The sequence below is a fragment of the Schistocerca piceifrons genome, chromosome X, assembly GCF_021461385.2.
Source record: "Schistocerca piceifrons isolate TAMUIC-IGC-003096 chromosome X, iqSchPice1.1, whole genome shotgun sequence".
Taxonomy (NCBI): Eukaryota; Metazoa; Arthropoda; class Insecta; order Orthoptera; family Acrididae; genus Schistocerca; species Schistocerca piceifrons.
In genome coordinates, this window is record NC_060149.1 from 78,318,987 (window position 1) to 78,340,180 (window position 21,194).

Below are 21,194 nucleotides of genomic sequence, written 5' to 3' on the forward strand. Positions count from 1 at the left end.
GCACTTTTCTGAAAATCTGATAGTCTGTAGTCAGGCTCATAGATTCTATACACCAACTTAAATAATTGTTTGGACGGCAATGATTTTAGAAATTTCTTGAATGTTATCTATCCCTTCTGCCTTATTTAATCTCAAGTTTTCCACAGCTTTTTTAAATTCGGACTAATAATGGATCTCCCATCTGTTCCATACTGACTCCGATTTCTTCTTCTATTGTGTCATCAGATGACTCCTGTCTCTCACAGAGAGCTTCAGTGTACTCTTTTCACCTATCTGCTCTCTCCTCTGCATTTAATAGTGGAGTTCCCATTGCACTCTTAATGTTGCTGCCATCATTTTTAAATTCATTAAAGATTGTTTTGACTTTTCTATATGCTGAGACAGTCCTTCTGATGATCATTTCTTTTTTGATTTCTTCACAATTTTCCTACAGTTATTTCACCTTGGCTTGCCTGTACTTCTTATTTATTTCATTCCTGAGTGATTTATATTGCTGCATTCCTGTCTTTCGCTGTATATGTTTGTACTTCCTTCTTTAATGGATCAATTGAAGTATTTAATCTGTTACCAAAGGTTTCTTTGCAGTTACCTTCCTAGTACCTATGTTTATCTTTTGAAAATCTGTGATTGCTCTTTTTAGAGATGTCCACATCTCCTCAACTGGACTGTACAATGTGGTATTCCTTACCACAGCATCCACATCTTTAGCAAACTTCAAACGCATGTTATCATTCCTCAATACTTTAGTATTCCACTTCCTTGCACATTAGTTCTTCCAAATGATTCTCTTTAACTTCGGCCTACACTTCATCATTACTAAATTGTGATCTGAGTCTATATCTGCTCCTGAGTAGCCTTACAATCCAGTATCTGATGTTGGAATCTCTGTCTGACCACGATGTAATCCAACAGAAATCTTCCCATGCCTCCGGACCTTTCCCAAGTATATCTCCTGCTCTTGTGGTTTATGAACAGTGTGTTTGCTGTTATTAACTGAAATTTACTGTAGAACTCAATTAGTCTTTCTCCTCCCCTTACCTATACCAAGTCCATATTCTCCTGCAACTCTCTTCTGTTGCATTCCCTTACGGGTATTGCTATCAATGATTATTAGATTTTCATCTCCCTTTACATACTTAATTACCTTTTCGGTGTCATCATGTATTTTCTCTCTCTCTCCATCTTCTGCTTGCAATACTGGTATGTACACCTGAACTATTGTTGTTGGTACTGGTTTGCTGTAGAATCTGATAAGAGCAACCCCCTTTGCTCTATCTTCCTATTCATAATGAATCCTACTCTCATTATACCATTTCTAAGAGCAACCCTCTTTGCCCTATCTTCCTATTCATAATGAATCCTACTCTCATTATACCATTTTTGCTGCTATTTATATTATCCTATATTCATCTGACCAGAAATCTGTACCTTCTTTCCATTTCACTTCATTGACCTCCACTATATCTAGACACTGCACCTTTGTATTTCCCTTTTCATATTTTCTAGCTTCCCTGCCACATTCAAACTTCTCACATTCTCTGACTCATAGAATATCAGCTCTTTGTTGTTTAATCAATCTTTTTCTAATGGTCACCTCTCCCTCCGAAGTTCCCTCTCGGAGATTGAAATCAGGGATTAATTTGGAATCTTTTGCCAATGGAGAGACCATCAGAACACTTTTTCAATTACAGGCCACATGTTCTGCAGATGAACCTGATGTGCCTTTAATGTAGTGGTTTCCATTGCCTTCTGCATACTGATGTCATTGACCATTGCTAATTCTTCTACACCTTTTAGGGGCAGTTTTTCAAACAAATGGCAAGAGAGTACCTTGAATCTTTGTCCACTTCTCCATTCTCTTTGACAAGGCCATTCGCAGAACAAGGATGACTTCTTATGCCAGAGTCTTCAGTCGCCATTGCTGATGATTTTTGTTCAAAATTTAAGTAGTGGTTAGGTTCAGACCCATGATTCAGGACATTTTGATTACTACTACCCCTAGACCATGGAGCCACTGCAATATCCTTGTTATGTTGTAATTTGTATCTGCGCCAAACAGGTAATTGTTTGTATATGTGAGAGTGGGAGGTGAAACTAAAATAACTTTGGAATATAAAATCATGTTCTCTAACTTCTCTTCACACCATGTCATGTCATCGCATCATGTTATGACTTGTCCAATTTCATGATGTATGTATTGTGCATCACCACGCATGTCTTGCACAAGAATGATCGAGAGGATGGATGAAAAAATAAATAAATAAATATCAACAATAATATGATCCTGGATTTTTCATTGTTTAAATAAATATTATTGCAACAACTAGTAATTACAATACTATCAGTTATTTCTATGCTATGAGAAATTTAAATATGATCTCCCTATGAACCTTGCACACAGAATAAACAAAAAGTAACCCTTCTTTCCTTCCCTACCATTCATACATCCACTACGCCAATTTCATGGCTGAAAAAATCATTATAATATTATCTGAGTGATATATAGAGCATTTGTTGCTAATGAAGTTTCTAATCTAGTCCAGTACCATCTTATACTTCTAAATTGAATGTAACATCCTGTTGTTCGGGAAATACATTGGATACATTGGTGTCATGTTTTTAATTTTAGTCAAGGTAAAAAATAGGTAAAGCTGTCATCAAACCAAAAGGTATTGGGGTAAAATGTTTTATTACATGATGATCTCCTTCACTACATGCTTATCATTTTTAATTACATTTAATTTTATTGCAAACTGGGCCAACCCACTATACTTTAACAGTGTTGACTAGCCAAATATTCACAATGTAACACAACTACATCTGCTTGATGGGTTGCATTATGCAAGTCCTCTTTTTAAGTTATTTTTATTAAACAATCAATGGTAGTATATATTACAGTCTCACTTGAAAATGACTACATCACCACAACTGTGCAATAGTGTTAATGCAAAATAAAAAATAAGTAATACCATCATGAGGCCCAGAGGAAAATTTGATACTGACTGGCCACTGTGTTACCCTCTGACATATGGGGACTTGGATGGATATGGAGAGGCATGGGTTCAGCACATGGCTCTCGCAGTGATTTTCAGCTCTCCAAATCTTCAGAATGTTACCTGTCAATCAAGTAGCCCCTCAGTTGGCCTGACAACAACCCTGTTATGGTCTTTCCACCAAGGAAAAATCCCTGGCAGTACCGTAAATTGAACACGAGTCCTCCACATGGCAGTCTGACACACTGACTCAGCTACAGAACAACCATAAAATAAAGACATTTTAATCCAACCAATGACAGATAATGTGGCAGATAGTTATCATTCAAACAATAAAAAGCATAAAATTTGTGGAAATGTACACGGACGTACATCCTGCGAAGAGGGACAGGAAAGCCAGCCCTTTACACTGGTGCACTGCAGAGCTTAAGTGGTACAGTGTGTCAAAAGATGTCCATTTGCATAAGAGGAGAACACGAGACTTATAAGAAACTTCTCAATCAAAAAGGACAGTGCAGATGTCACAAAGATTCATCTATTTTTCTGAAGTAAATGTTTCTATATAAATGTCTTGACTGTTGTGCACTTTGCTTGATTCCGGCTATTGTAAAGTTCAAACTTTTAATATTCACAGGCATATTTGATGAACTGTCACTCTTCTCAGTCTTAGAGATTCTTTTGCTGAGTGGATATCATGTGCAAACATTTTCAGTTTTTGAATAGGACAAGTTGTAGAAGACCATCCACTAGTTTCCTTTTTCCTTTTGGGAGTTTCTATGTTCTTCTGTCTTGATGTGTTCATCACACATGAGGAACAACAAAACATGTTATGAATTCTTATGTTTTTAGTTAAATTTTGTGAAATACATGAGACACAGCAGCAGCACTATCTGACTGATTATATTCTTAATTGAGTTCTGACACTATATGTAGTTGTTTTCATATGTGGCATCCATGACTGAAATTGCTACTACTTACTATATGTGTGTTATGGACCAATTTCTCTCTGTTACTTATACTGAGCTGAATTTGTGTATTTTGTTAAAAATGGTTGAACAAAAGAAAGTCATGTAAATACAATGTAATATTTGATTTTTCTGTATAAGCATGAGAAAAAATATAATCTCTCTCTCTCTCTCTCACTTGTAATTGCTATTAGGAGCAGTGAGCTCTGCTTTGTGTCTCATTAATAATAAAGTAGTGAACTATATTGTGAAAATTGAGTGAAGCTTAAGTAATTGATTTAGATATTGAGCTTTTGAGCATAATTAGTAAAGTTGTGACTGTGGTCAATAATATTAATTACTCAAGATGCTGAGAGCTGTAGTAATAGTTACTGTTTAACAAAGTGATGAGTTTTAATGATTGTAAATGATTTATGTTTTTTGGTTGAGAAATGTTCTTAACAAGACAGAAAGTGAAATTTAATGCAGTGGTTGCTAGTACTATACCATTTGTGAGATTAGTGTCCCATCATTGATAGGATCATAAAGGTTAGGAACTGATCTGGCAAACATAGTGCTGTGTCCTCATAAGACATGGTATACAGCCTACATAGATGAGCATTGAACTGTCGGCAACTAGGGCAGCACTGAATTAAGGCTAGTACCCACAGAGGGGAGCCACATGCCAGGGATTATTTTATGCTTCCACCATTTTTGTTTTGTTTTTCTGAGTCATCACTCTTCTGACTGGTTTGACACACCACACCACGAATTCCTCTCCTGTGCCAACTCTTCATCTCAGAGTAGCACTTGCGACCTACATCTTCAATTATTTGCTGGATGTATTCCAGTCTCTGTCTTCCTCTACAGTTTTTACTCTCTACAGCTCCCTCTAGTACCATGGAGGTTATTACCCGATGTCTTACCAGATGTTCTATCATCCTGTCCCTTCTTCTTGTCAGTGTTTTTCACATATTCCTTTCCTCTGCAATTCTGTACAAAACCTCCTCTTTCCCTACCTTATCCGTCCACCTAATTTTCAACTTTTGTCTGTTGCACCACATCTCAAATGCTTCAATTCTCTTCTGTCCCAGTCTTCCCACAGTCCATGTTTCATTGCTGGGCTCCAAACATACATTCTCAGAAATTTCTTCCTCAAATTAAGACTTCTCATTATTTTTGTCTTTCTTTGATTTACTCAGTCTGCATTCTATACTCATTTGACTGTTTATTCCATTTAGCTGATCATGTAATAATTTTTCACTTTCACTGAGGATAGCAATGTCATCAGTGTGTCATGTCATTGATATCCTTTCGTATTGAATTTTAATTCCACTCCTGAACCTTTCTTTTATTACCATCATTGCTTCTTTGATGTATAAACTGAACAGTAGGGGCAAAAGACTACATCCCTGTCATACACGCTTCTTAAACTGAGCACTTCGTTCTCAGTCTTCTGCTCTTATTATTCCCTTTTGCCTCTTGTACATGTTGTATATTACCAATCTCTCCCTGTAAGTTACACCTCTTTTTCTCTCTCTGAATTTCGAACATTTTGCATGATTTGACATTGTCAAATGCTTTTTCCAGGTCAACAAAGCCTATGAACATGTCTTCATTATCTTTAGTCTTTCTTCCATTATCAACTGCAACATCAGAATTGTCTCTCTTGTGCCTTTACATTTCATAATGCCTAGCTGATTGTCATCTAACACATTCACAAATTTCTTTTCCATTCTTCTGTATATTATTCTTGTTGGCAACTTGGACGATTGAGCTGTTAAGCTGATTGTGTGGATATTCTTGCACTTTTCATCTCTTGTTGTGGATGATATCTTTCTGAAAGTCACATTCATAGATTATAAATACCAATGTGAATAGTCATTTTGTTGCCACTTCGCCCAATGATTTTATAAATTCTGATGGATTGTTATCTATCCCTCCTGCTCTATTTGATCTTAAGTCTTCCAAAGCTCTTTTAAATTCTGATTCTAATACTGGAGTCCACATCTCTTCTCAATCTACTCCCGTTTCTTCTTCTATCACACCAGTCAAATCTTCCCCCTCATAGAGGTCTTCAATGTACAATTTCTACCTATCCACTCTTTCCTTTGCATTTAACAGTGGAATTCCCATTGCACTCTTAATGTTACCATCCCTGCTTTTAATTTCATCAAGGGTTGTTTTGACTTTTCTATATGCTAAGTCAGTCTTTCCAAAAGTCATTTCTTTTTCAGTTTCTTCACATTCCTCATGCAGCAATTTCATCTTAGCTTCCCTACACTTTGTATTTATTTCATTCCTCAGTGACTTGTATTTCTGCATTATTGAATTTCCCTGAACATTTTTGTATTTCCTTTTTTTCATCAATCAACTGAAGTGTTTCTTCTGTTACCACATGGTTTCTTTGTAGTTACCATCTTTGAACCTATGTTTTTTCTTTCCATCTTCTCTGATTGCCCTTTTTACAGATGCCCACTCCTCTTCCACTGTATTTCACACAAACGATTCCCATGTGGGCATCCACCTGCCAATACGGATACAAGTGGGCACACAGCTTCTGTCAAGAAAGTATCAGTGACAGTGTCCAGAATATTGACAGTACCACAAGATTGTATCAGGACTGTGTATATAACTGCTGCCAAGAAGAGTCAGGCTGGACATTTTATAAGTGATTGTAGTTATTGTTCACTGGATTCAGGACTAGACTGGAGTTAAAGACAGTTCAGTGCAAGTGAGCTTTAAACTGTTGTGCACCAGCTTCATATTAAAGTTAACCAGTGTAGTATTTCTTTTAATAAATTATTGTAAATTGCTGCTAATCTGTGGTGCAATATATCATCAGTTAGCTGTTGCCTAACCCTATTTGACCCTGTGATGAGGCTGTCGAGTTGCTGCATCCAAGCAAGCAGCCTCATAAAAGCAACTGCTTTCAGTGGTAAGGGTTTCTCTTCCTGCTACTCTAATATGTTTGTTACCAAGTGTATTTGGTGAGCACAACATAAATAGCAGGCAATGAGGGAAAGCAGGAATAAAAACCTGATAATGGGCAACAAAGGAACATATAAAAACCTGGTGATGAGGACAGAGAAAAATTTGGCTTAAAAAGAAAAGTGAAACTTATCTCACAACACAATAGATGTAGCATTTTGTATACTGTTGAGAATTTTATTTTTCATAAATGGCTCAATCAAATTTATTGAAACCTAGGCTGATGCTGCTACAACAACTCTCTACAACACTAGAACTTTTGGTGGCACAGCTATCAAAATTGGAAGCAGAGCAGCAGAAAGACCTTCAACAAAATTTCTAGATGCTGCCACCACCATTTCCAGCTTTTGACCAGAGGATGGAATTATGACCTAACTATGTATACAGATTGGAGCAATATTTCATGTTGCACAAATTATCATGATGTTGGGAGCAAAGCTTTTCTTCTTGCTAAAGCTGGCATGGAAATTTTTCAGTTAATTCAAAAGCTTTGTCCAGAAGTATATCTGGAGACGCTTTCATATACAGAAGTTAAGGACAAAACAATGGAAAATCCAGGACAGAATAATGAATGACAATATTATGAAAAGGATGTTGCTACTCATCATATGGCAGAGATAATGAGTCACAGACAGGTACAACAAAAAGACTGTCACACAAATTTGCTTTTGGCCAAGAAGGCCTATCTGAATTAGACAACCAGAGACTGTGGTCATGTCCGTGTAAGAGTGTGTGTGTGTGTGTGTGTGTGTGTGTGTGTGTGTGTGTGTGTGTGTGTGTGTGTGTGTGTGTGTGTGTGTGTGTGTGTGTGTAGCAGCAGCCAGGCATAAATTTTCCAAGCTTTTTAGAACATGAAATCACAGTTACAAAGAGTGGATAGTGTTATGCTGATTCTCTCATTTGTGACGTGCTCATTCTGCACTCACCTAGTAACAAGTTAAAGAAAGACCTCCTTAGTTTGACTAAATCTTCATTGCAAGAACGTTTGTTTTTAACCTGGATGCAACAACAGATACTCATCTCAGCTGATGCACACCAGTTTGAGGACACTACTGTATTCACAATGTGTCAACGACAGCCTGCACAATAAGGCCATGAGTGCAGCCATGTGAAACAGTCACAGAGCGCACACACGGGCAACAGCCATTTGCAAACAGATTCCCCCAAGTGAAATTAAAATCATGAGCACACTGTAATATTAACAACAAGCATGAAGACTGTTTCTTGAGAACTGCACAATGCACATACATCATACTGCAAAAAGAAAGATAATAAATCTGAAGTCTGCAACACAAAGCAAATTATACAACAAAATAAAGCACTAAAGCACACAAAAGTGATTCGTAATAAAAACAATGCTGAAGATGAACGTAATATTTCACGGCAAAAAAAGTACAGTGTATGCTGCCTTCTTAGCTGAAGATAAGGCTTTACCTGTGACACTCAGAATAAATAAAGTATGACTGAAGTTTCAAACTGAAAAGGGCTCTTCCATTTCTCTAATCAATCTGCAAGCATACAAAAAATGGGGATCACCAATGGATGAGTAAAGAATGGAATTCTTGTTCATAAATACTCTGTTCGGACTTTATCAATACAAAAGATTGCCATTTGAGATTGTCAGTGCAGTATGTCTGTTCCAATGGTATTTAGAATAATTAATTAGGGAAGCATCTAACACTATAAATACCTGGATGACATCAATGTATCATTGCCTAGAGGACAACTCCTGAAGAGCTATTATGTAATTTGGGATGTGTATTTAAGAGTTTACAAGTAGCCAAATTGAAATGTAACAAGGAAAAGTGCAGTCAAATACTTAGGACACATTTTGTCATAACAAGGCATTAGGCCAAAACTGCAACACACTGAAGTAATTAAGAACCTTCTGGCTTCCAAGGCTCTCAAGCAGTTATGTGATGTTCTAGAACAAATCAGTTACTACAGAAAATTCATTCCATATGTAGCATCCATAAGTGAACAGCTTACAGACTGTTTCAGAAAGGAACAAAATGAATCTGGAACAATGAATGCCATTTGACAAATTAAAACAAAGTCTGGACACCAAATGTCTGATCACATAAGATCGAACTAAAATGTTAACTATTGCAACATATGCTTCTGAATATGGAATCAGTGCAGTCTTTTCACACAGACAATGTAGTTCAGAAAGGGTGATTGTATTCACATCCAAAACACTGACAACTGCTCAGAGAAATTACAGTCAAATTGAAAAGAAAGCTGTTTCTGTCAGAAAGTTGCGTGACTATATTTACAGCCAAAGATCATTTCTACTTACAGATCAAAAGCCACTGGCAACTATACTTGAACTGAAAACACTGTTCCTTCCAGAATAACTCAACACTTATGATGAAGGGCACTGCTTTTGTGAAACTATGGCTATGAAATAATTTTCAGGTTCATATCAATGCAGTCTTGCTATTGTGCAATCATGGAGTATAAAAATTTCTTTCCTTCTGCTGATGGATATTTCACTTCAGATACCATAAGTCAAGATACTTTTGAAGATATTCCATTAAATGTCAACTTGGCAGCAAAACCAACAGAACCAGTTTATCCAAAATGAAACAATACAGTCAATTGGAGTGGCCTTTAGATTAAAAGTTAGTCAGTCAACCTGAAAATAAATATTACTGGCACATGAGACATCCTCTCACTATCTACGAAGATGCCATTTAGGTAGAATCAGGAACAGCATGAGTAGTGATTCCAGGAGTACCGAAATAGAAAGCGCTTCAAATGCTACATCAATGGCACTGTGGCATCATACATACCAAACACATTGCCAGAGAGCATTACTATTGGAAAAACATTGATAAAGATATACAAGTGATGCTGCCTAAATGCCACTTATGCCAGATACACCAGTCAGCTCTCCCACAGAAATACTTTCTGTGGTCACAGGCATCAGAACTCTGGTCACATCTAGACATAGACTAGACTGGACCATTTTTAGGATGTGACTGGCTGGTTGTCACAAATGTATTTCCTGAATTTGCATATGTGATACAAATGTCATCTATAGCTTCTATGAAAGCATTCCAAGTTTCGTCAAGAGTTTTCTCAACCAAAGGGTTGCTGAATTCAGTAGTCACAGACAATGGCATTCAATTTTCATCATAAGTATTCAATCTTTTCTGTGAATGAAGTGGCATATCACATTTCTTAGCTGCATCATTTTACCCTAAAGCAAACTGATTTTCTGAAATGTTGATAAGAACATTCAAATCTCATATGATAAGGACAATGCATGGTTAATTTTTCTTTCACAGTATTGAGGCCCTCCATATGATTAAAAATTACCAGCAGAAAAATTACATGGCAGGCCGTATTGGATTCTAAGATGCAAATACTAAAGCCTTATGTGCATCCACAGACCAAGCAGATACTACAATCAAGACCAAAGATCAAGTACTCATTACCATGTACAAACAAGGAAAGAAACCGTGACTATCAGCCAAAGTGATACAATCGCTCAGAAACCTAGAGAACAAGTCCAAACTAATAATGGTATCACAACGCAACATATACTGTCCAGTCATATTAATGCAACCACCTGTTAAAAGCACGAATAACCACCCTTTAAAGTTCAGACCACTGCAAAACATGCAGCAAGAGTCAATGAGGTTCTGGAAGGTACTAACAGTGATGTGGAGCCTTGATCAGCTTTACTAGATTTCTTTGCTGAGGATCCATGGTGCAAATAGCCCAATCAAGGTGTTCCCACAGATTCTCAACAGGGTTTAATTCAAGAGAGTTTGGTGGCCAAGGTAGTATGCTAAACTTATCCTGGTGCTCTTTGAACCACGCATGTGCACTGTGAGCTGTGTAAGATGTTGCATTGTCCTGCTGGTAGATGCCATTGTGCTGAGGAAAAAAAACTGCTTGTAGGGGTGGACATGGTCCCCAAGGATAGATGCATATTTGTGTTGATCCAGTGAGCCCTCCAGAATGTCAAGATACCCAGAAATGCTCCCTTCTCCAGCCTGGACCCTTCCAACAATTGTTAAAGGGTATTTGCTTTCAGTCTGATGGAGCATAAAACATAATTAATCTGAGAAGGCCACCTGATTCCTATTCAGTGGACATCCATTTGCTGTACTGGCATACAAATTCTGTCATTTGTTGCCAGTGAACAGTAGTCACTATGGGTGCAAGGACAAAGCACCTGCTGCGGAGGCCTATATGCAGCAATGTTTGCTGAATGGTTGTTGAGACGACACTGTTGGTAGTCCCTTGGTTCATCTGGGCTGTCAGCTGATCAACAGTTGCATGTCTATTTGCCCATTTGTCTGTACACATCTTCACAGCCATCATCCACCCCTATTATCTACAGCACATGATGCACCACAGTTACCTCGGTATTGGTTTTGGATAGTGCCATTTTGCCATGCAAGGCATACTTTAACCATGGCGGCACACAAACAGTTTACATACTTAGCCACTGGAAATGCTTCCACCCTTGGGCCAAAGACCAATGATCACACCCTTTTAAATGTTAGATAGATTGCTTTGTTTCTGCCATAAGACAAGGGCTACACTGTTTTCTGCATCACGCAACTGTTAGTGCTGTCACCTGCTGTCCATGAGTGATTATTTTAAATTGATGTTGAACACAGGTGGTGGTCACATTAATGTGGCTGTACCACGCAGGAACCAAGAGAAGCCACACTATGCACATGCAATTACAAAAAGAACTCATAGGCTGTTTTCTTTTACAGGCTTACATGACCCCAATGCAGTCAGCCATCTTGGGCATCTCCACCTACTGCAAGGAAGTGCTCCCAACTTTGCTAATTGATGGAGTGCTCCTACCATAATTCACACATCGGCAGCACCAGAAAGCATGCAGGTAATGAAGTGAGCTTCATCAGCTTCCCCTCCCTCACCAGGGCAGGAATGCTGTGTGTTAAGTCTAACACCCACAGACGCCACCACATGGCAAGGACTACTTTTTATGCTTTTGTCATACTTAACTCAAATAGTGACAACATTCACCACCAAGAGAAGCCAAACTGGACATTTTACAACTGATAATAGTTATCATTCAGTGGCTTCAGGACTAGACCAGAGTTAAAAACAGCTCCATGCAAATGAACTCCAAGCTACAGCATGCACCAACTTCATGTTAAAGTTAAGCAGTGTAATACTTCCTTTAATAAATTATTGCAAATAGTTGCTAATCTGTGGTGGTGTATATATTTTTGTTAACAACTGTCTAACCCTATTTGGCCCTGTTGACAAAGCTGTGTAGTTGCTTCATGCAAGCAAGCATCTTGAAAAAGCAATTACTTTCCTATTGCCTTGTTATATTTGATGCCAAGAGTATTTGGGACCACAACGCATAGAAAATGCTGTGTGTCAGTGAAATATTTAAGGAATGTATGTGCTGTTTAATGCCCTACATATTTTTCATTTCAAGTGCTGTCACTACTTTCATTCCCTGCACATCAGAATTGCAAACAGCAAAGCAACAGTAGTTGAAACTAGACTTAATTTTAGAGGGAGCAGTCTGTTTGGAAAAATCATATTTTTGGAGTTATGGTATTAAAGAGGATTATATTTGGTACTAATTCATAAGAAAATCTGAACTATGCTTTCTAGTCACATTGCACATACATGGCTAGGAAAGTTTTCACACATCATGTCATAGCAGAGTTCTATGGTTACTGTCATTTAATTATCATACTGAAATAGATAATATTGGTTTTTAGATTGCCATGCTTGAATATATTGTACTGTTTGAGTGCATTGGGCAGTTTTTTCATTAGAAATTTTTTGTTCCTGTGTGATGTTACTACTGAGTCGGTGTCATTCAAAGTGCAACTAACTGCATGTTGATTTGTGTACAAAAACAGTGTGTATTCAGTAAGAGAAAATGTCACTTGACACAAATATTTTCACAAAGTGTTGTACAGTTTTGTATCTTTGCTTTACTACAATAAATACCATACCACACTTCATCACCTGGTACCAAGTTCAGAACTTAAAGCACCAAATACCTTTTTTATATTAGACTTAGTTTCTAATATCATGGCAGTGACTATTTCATTTTCCAATGTTTATTTTTCAAGTTTCACAGTTCAAAAATGGTTCAAATGGCTCTGAGCACTATGGGACTTAACTTCTGAGGTCATCAGTCCCCTATAACTTAGAACTACTTAAACCTAACAAACCTAAGGACAACACACACATCCATGCCCGAGGCAGGATTCGAACCTGTAACCGTAGCAGTCGCGCGTTTCCAGACTGTAGCGCCTAGAACTGCTCGGACACCCCGGCCGACTTTCACAGTTCACACAGGTGAAAAAGTACCAATACTATGGCCATATTAGGAGATGGATGTCAATTGTTTATGTATGGCCACCTCGTATACTTTGTTTGTAGGTTTAATTTCAGTGCATACCATGGCTTGTATCACCAAAAGAGAAAGGAAGGAAGTAACACTAGGTTTCTGTAATCTGTTTCACTCAGTGGTAATGGCTGAGACATACAGAGAGTTTATAATAAGGCTGACACAATCGACCTGGATGTATGCAGTATTGCAGGCTCAGGCACTTACTGTGGCTCCACTGCTTGCCTCCAGCTCTCCCCCATTCTGTCAGCTGTGAGTTTCTCTCTCACCTCCCATATCCCTCTAGTCACATTTGTTTCAAGCCAACATGTGAGCAGCAACAGTCATTTGAACTTGTGTGATTAATGTTGTCTTTTGTTGGTCTTGTTGGTGGTAACAAAACAGAACTACTGGGAAGGAAACAGCTGAGGAGGAATTACGGTTCTTAAAACTGATTACTCGCACTTCAACCCATGGTGCAAATATTACTTTTTTTTTTACTGATATGTAAATATTTTTTCAACTTACATAAAAATGTAGCATTATTCATTGATATGAAACCAGCAAAGGAGCTTTATGACTCCCTATGGGTGTCCTAGCTTTCCTAACTGACCTGATCAAGGACCTGAATGTCTTGAGCACAGCTTTGCGAAGCAAACGTAAACTAATTACAGAAGTATTAGACACCATTTTTGGTTTCAAAATAAAGTTACTGTTGTGTGTAAACCAACCATCAAAAAGCTCTTGTGTACAGTTTCCAAACATTAGATTAATTGTACATGAAAAAATCTGAAAAAAATTGAAGAAACAGCGAGTTGGAATGCACTTACTTTCAGCGCAATCATATGCTGATGCAGACATTTCATACGGCAGAAAATTGAGAAATCTTCTACAAGAATTTTCCTCGTGAAGAGTTCCAGCAGTTGTTTAAAATAGCTGCTCAAGTCTGTGGTATGTTTGTAACCACTTACTTATGTGAATGTGTGTTTTTGATACTGAAATTAACAAAATCAAAGTTTTTGAGAGTCCTTACTGATGAAGATATGACTGGACCCGACTGTTTGATGGCAAGTAGTTTCACTCTAAAAATTGATACTTTAGTAGAACAGAAATGAGTGATGTAAAAAAATTTCCTTTTTCCCAAGTAGAAGGCCTGCTTTGAACATGACATTTCTCTGTAAGATTAAATGGAATATTTTCATGGGGTGATGATTTTCTACGAGCCTGGGTCCATCGGTGCTAAGAATATTTTTAATGACTCCATACTGCTGCAACTGTTCATTTTGCAGAAAGAAACTAAAAATTAACAGTTGCAATCAACATGGAGTCATTTAAGAAATAAATGAAATATGTTAATAGCTGTTTAATAAATAGCATGTATTCTTTGCTCATTGCTTTAGGTGTGTCTTTATGTGTTTGTGAAATGAAAATTGAGTCATAATCTTTTGAAAATGAGAGTGCTAAACTATGAGCTGAAACACACACATTTTTTGCCTGAGCTATACCAAGGTTATCCTTCACACTTTGCAGAAATGCCAAAGCTGTGATGCTACCCCCCCCCCCCCACACACACACACACACAAAAGTTTTTTCTTCGCAGACGAACTGAATCAAGGGGCAAATAAATTACATATCCAATCCATCTTTTTTGCTTGCTTCCACTGCCATCGCATCTTGCTCCAGCCCTCAGTTAGCAGAAATTAGTAAAAATCAGAAACTTACAGTTATGAGATTTTGTAACTGCCACAACAGTCACTGATCACAAATATTTATTTGTTGAATTACCAGTTTTGATCATTTTGATCATCTTCAGATTGATCCGTCTTCATGAAGTTAACAGGGAAAGCATTTAAAACATACAGCAGGTAAGTGGCATTGTTGCACAGAGTAAAATCATGATATAATAGTAACCACACATGCCTGTAATGTTGTTGCTTGCAAGCTGAAGATGATCAAAATAATTGAAACTGGTGATTGAATAAACAAGTATTTGCACTCAATGACTGTTGTGACATTTACAAAATTTCATGACATTGGATCACTTTGACCTTCACAGTCACTAAGTCACCCCTCTTTCTTCAGTCAAATAGCATATTTACTACCTTTTTTTTATTTTTCACATTTGCCAACCTTTTCATATTGTACAATACCATACCACAGTAGCAGCAAAAGCTCCATTATTGAAGACAAGTGAACAGTGTAGTCGGCAGCTGTGTCTGTTTGGTAGTAACTGTTCCTTTATTATGCTGATTTGAGGAAATTATACTGTGACAAAATTGTGTGTTTAATGTCGTGGGCCATGAGAAAGGCTATTTACTGTAGGTAGAAGATAGAAACATGGGGTGGGGGTTAGGAGAACTCATGTACCCCTCCTAGTTAGTTCTTTTTCTTTGTTATTTTTTATGGTCAGCTCTTGTGCATGTCATGTGGCTGTACTCTTGGCAGGTGCCTATCTCACCACCCTCTCTGTTAAGCGTTGACAATGAGAAAAGCACCTTCAGTCACTGCAGAACCTTTTCTCATACACAAGGTGCACATGTATTATCCTCTCATATTGAATGACTGACACACTAGCTGCCAGGTGGGCAGTTCTTATGCCAGCCGTGCCTAGGACAAGAAACCAGAGCTCACCACACTCAAAATCAATCATGGCAGACTAAAATATTTGATGTGGTAGCTGCAACGTGAGATAATTTAGTTCCATCTGTAACACCACCCCCCACCCCCTAATACGAGATTCTCTGAAAAACAAAGATGAGAATTTTTTCTACACTACACGCTCTGATCCTGCAATAATGCCCTTGGCTTTAATTTCCACTAGCTTCAGTACCACACTTACATCCACCCTCACGTCTGTCCTAGGCAACTCCCCCCCGTCCCTCCCCCCCCTCCCCCAACAACTCCTTCACTTTGCTTTAGTTTGATTGTTCTATCTATTAATCTACACCAATATCCCACAGTCTTGCTCCCCTTTAACCCACACCTACTATTTCATGTGCCACATGTGCTTATCCATGTCTCACTGGTCCCAAATACCCATTTTGTTCCCTTCCTGCCTCTCCCACCCCACCTCTCACTCTCCCTCCCTTCATCTCTCCCTTCTCCTCATCCCTTCTTTATTCCTCCATCGCATTCTTATGATGAATGGTTTTCTTCATTTATTTCATTGTCTGTATTTCATCTGGGACTTTCCAGTATTGTACTGAGTGGTTATAATTAAAGTGCAGCCTTCGCACACAGGTCCAGTGTGGACTGTAATTATCTTAAGTCTGTGAAATTTGGTAGATATGCTAAGTAATTATCATATGACAGCAAAACTTGGTAGATATGCTAATGCATTAATGTGGAACTGACTTGCTAAGTAATTATCATATGACAGCAAAACTTGGTAGATATGCTAATGAATTAATGTGGAACTGACTTGCACTGGGAAAAAAGATCCAATTTTTGCCATGAGATGCAAATCTGGCACTGAGTATTGCTGACTTAAAGGTCTGTGGAGAGGCCCAATGTCACTGAATCGTTTAAAGAAGATTATAATAAAACTTGAAAACACGGGTGAGCTGGGTGTGGCACCTTGAAGAGGAAGTGTGCTATACTGGTGGAAGTTATTGATGAGGTTGCTGTTGCTGTAACTGACCAGGCAGTACAAGGCCCAGGTGGTGCCAGTGCTCATGCAGTGTCACAAGAATTGTCCATCCTAAAGTGAACAGTACAGAAAGTTTTGTGGTCTATTTTACAATGGCACTCATACAGGATCCACATAGTGCAGCAACTGAAACTTCATGATCTGCAGCAACATTCTGAATTTGCTCTTTGGTTTCTGGCATGGATCAAAGTCGATGACATGTGGCCGGGCAGTATTCTATGGAATGATGAGGCACATGTTAGACTACAGAGTGCAGTGAATACATAAAACTGCCAAATTTGGGGTACTGCTAAACCATGTGTTGTGCATGAAGAGACAATGCACATGCTGTATGTGACTGTGTGGTGTGAACTCACAAGCATCTGTATTCTCGGTCCATTCTTCTCAGAAGAGAATACACCCAGGTGGTCTGTCAGGTGTACCATGACATTCACATGTTATCAAAACCTCCTTCCTACTTTGGAAGAGTGCTACTGTGTGAAAACGAGTACTTTCATGGAAGATGGGGCAACATCTAATGTTGCTCCCCAGTGAAATATCTGTTTAATACAATCTTCCACAAATGTGTTATCTCTAGAGGTTTTCCAGATGCATGGCCTGCAAGATCACCGAATCTGAATCCATGTGACTCTTGGCTCTCGGGACACTTAAAAGAACACATTTACCATTAATACATTCTGTCTCTATCTCATCAGAAGGTCAGTATACAGGACATGTTGCACAGATTCCACCAGAACTGCTGTGAGCAACTGTTGTTTATGGATGCAGCATCTCGTTGACATCTCCGGTGCTCATTTTGAACAAATTGTGAAAGTGGCAGTTTAAAATAAAATCAACTTTATGCCTTACGCAGTTGTTTGACCTTTCCTGCCCAAATCCTGTTCCTATTCTATTACATATTGAAACATTTATATATTTCTTACATTCACAAAACTAGACTGCCCTTGGCAGCCAAAATAGGATCTAATTTTTTTCTAGTATAACTCAGTCCTACATTAAAATATTAGAATATCTACCAAGTTTCAATGCCTTATAATAATTACAGCTGACACTGGACCTCTGTGAGCAGTTGCACTTTAATTATAACCACCATTATTTGAAACTCTATGTCATGTGCAGACTCACATAATTGTACTCTAGGCTAACTGCATTACACAAACAAAACAACATAAATGGAAAAACAAAAAAGGAAACAACAATTTATATAAAAAAAAAAAAAGATAATAAAGACTAGTCTAATTACTAACAACAGAAACTGGTATTAGGCCGACAACAACATGAAGCATTATTGAGAATTAATTGTTGCTTTCACACATACACACACACACACACACACACACACAGAGAGAGAGAGAGAGAGAGAGAGAGAGAGAGAGAGAGAGAGAGAGAGAGAGAGAGAGAGAACTTTCACAGATTGTATATCCCGTATTTTATATTTAGACTTTCTACATTCTACAAATTACGTGATACAAACCAGAAGGAATGGCCATAAGTTGGTATTCCAATGACGATCTTGTTCTTAGGCATGCCTCTATCATGCCAGTAAAGTGAAGACCAATTTGTGTTGAGTGTGGACATGTAACCTTTGTCACTTGGAAGGCTATATAATGGAGCATTAGGCCCAGTCAATGGGGTATACTCAGTATAAAAGTGGTAGTCATATGCCATGAGATTTACGTAATCAATGTATCTAGAATAAAAGCCAATAAGAAGTGTAAATACAATAGTTTCATAGGCATGTATTAGATGACCTGAGAATTTTAAAGACTGAATTATGTAACTATTTACAACATAAAACTGTTATCATTAACTGCTGAATGATTATTATTATTATTATTATTTTACATCATATATTCATTATATTTTCACATAATAAATATTGATGATAAGAATATGGTGAGCCTAAGCAAAGTAGCATATGACACATGTAATTAAATCTGTTACACATGCATAAAGCATAAATTCATGAGTAGGTCTTAATTACAATTACAGAATCAGTGTAGACAAAAGTTGTAACTATAAAACTTGACTACTATAATGACAATAGCAAGGGAAATTCCTGAATGGAACACAAATTTCTCTATGAGGATACATCACAAAACTAAAGGCACTGAGTAGCAAACAGGTACACAGAAAATGACAATTACCAGCTGAGTTTGTGGGTAGGTAACAAAATTAAATAATGGGCCTGAGTTTTCTTTGGGAACTGTCTGGGACAAGACTATGGGAAATGGCATGCAAAACCAGTTTTCAAACAAAAACAAAATGAGAGAGAGAGAGAGAGAGAGAGAGAGAGAGAGAGAGAGAGAGAGAGAGAGAGAGAAAGAGACAGGTAGATCCTTCTAATGCATCAAGATGGAAGCATTCTACATCCTATTATTTCACCCCTGTTAACAATTAATTATTTCCCTTCTCATTTTTCAACTTTAATCTAGTTGTTGTGTAGTACATATAAATTATGTGCCTTTCAAGCCATTGACCATGTTGTCTTTCATGAAGATTTATTTTTCATGCTATAGCTTTCAAAATGCAGATTGAAATAGCGCATTTAGTTTTTCTGGAAACTTGTAAATGGGTTATTCTCAATGTAGGTAAACAAACTGGTCCAATAATGTTTTCCATTTTACTAATCCTCCATATATTTCGTTACCTAAATTACAAATTGTAACATACAGCTCATCTAAATTTAAAAAAATTGATGTCGCTGTTTTTCACACCATTGTAGTTTCTGAAATACTAAAATGTCCATATGTCAGTCTTTATAAGGCAAACTCCAACCCAAAATCTTTAGTTTGGGCTCAAAAATCATAGCGGCAACATAATGTAGGAAGTTTCCTTAATAATATCCAGCTAGCGAGCACTATGGCAACATCTATGCAACAAGTTCACTTAAGATCCCACTAACAAGCACATCTGTTGCCAATATTTGCATGCTCAATATATCCATGTGACTTATTTAATATATAAAATCCAGCCAGCAATCAGTATTACCTTTTGTGAAATGTTCCTTTCAGCAAATGTATGAATAATTTGGAATCCAGTTACGTATTGTGTCAACATGGACACTCATTTATTTGTGTTATTGGCTAAAAGACATAGTGTACCCATCACCTACATAAATTTAATCCACTATTGTAAGATGTTTGTTGTCTTGGAATTCAACTGTGCCTGTACTGTGTATATTCACTACCACATGGATGAGTAGCAAGGTGAACGTGTCAACCTGTGTAAACAAATTTTCTGTGAGATTTGGAACTGGTAATCCTACTGCCTTTAGTGACAATAAATGTAGGAAAGCCATAATAATTAAAAGTTGTGTGGTGTACATAATTGTAAATTTCCCATAACACCAGTTTTACAACAATTCAACAAACACTCTTTAATGAAACAGTGAGTGCAAATAAGGGTTTGCAGGTATGTAACCTCACAACTGCACCTACTGAAAAGAAGTAAAATTGAATGTAAGCGATGACAAGAGGGTTCTAAAGTGTGCGATTAAAATGGAACACAAACAACTGCTGGGAGGCGCAACTTATTTTTCTGACTTTAAAGGCATACACAAAGCAACTGTCTCTAATACTCAGTCATAAAAATGGTCATTCATTCCCATCTTCTTCTGAAACAAAACATGACACTGTATTAATTTATTCCAGTAACCAAGTCCATGTAGTGTAAAAAATGGCTCATGTACATGAGCGGATAAATTATCAGGTTCATCTTTTGATGGTACTGAATTTGCTGAAGATGAAAATGCAATATAGGGAGTTTTGTGTGTGATAGAAGCAATGTCTCTGGTTTGGTTCAGGAACTAATACACCTGTAGGCAGACCCCAGTAATTGTATGATGTTCCTGCCCTTTGCTCAGATAGTGTAGCAGACATGTATAATTTTTAGCTGAGAATGAACTAGACGACTTAGGAGCCACACAGGAAGTAAGTATAAGAAAATTGTTGCACTATTCAGCACTTCAGACTGATGTTTCAGTAGCATCTATTCACAGAGCTGGGGACAAATTCAAATTGAAATCCTAGAAAATAACAGTAATGCATCAATTGACCAATTCAGATACTGTTACTTGATGTTACTACTGCAACAGGCTATTACAGTTTGCTCATGATGGAGATTTTGAGCATGAAATGCTTTTTTTGTGATGAATCGTGAGTGCATTTATCAGAGTACGCCAATTCACAGAACAATCATCTTTAAAGATCTGAAAATCCTCGTCGGTTATATCAAGCGCCTCTGCATGTTTGTATACTCTG

The 21,194-nt window shown here is 37.6% G+C and overlaps 1 protein-coding gene across 7 annotated transcripts in view; it reads right to left on the reverse strand.

Annotated features, from left to right (window-relative positions):
* LOC124721481 (acidic mammalian chitinase-like) overlaps positions 1–21,194 on the reverse strand; it is a 205,804-nt gene that overhangs the window by 68,738 nt on the left and 115,872 nt on the right. For 6 of the 7 annotated variants that reach the window (XR_007006338.1, XM_047246484.1, XM_047246483.1 and 3 more), the window contains one exon: positions 18,407–18,622. The exons of the other annotated variant lie outside the window; for it this stretch is intronic. Coding sequence is in view for 5 of the 6 variants with exons in the window: in XM_047246484.1 (XP_047102440.1) it covers positions 18,407–18,622 (216 nt within the window). In the remaining variant the exon portion in view is untranslated. The remainder of the gene's footprint in view (positions 1–18,406; positions 18,623–21,194) is intronic. 7 annotated transcript variants of the gene reach the window in all.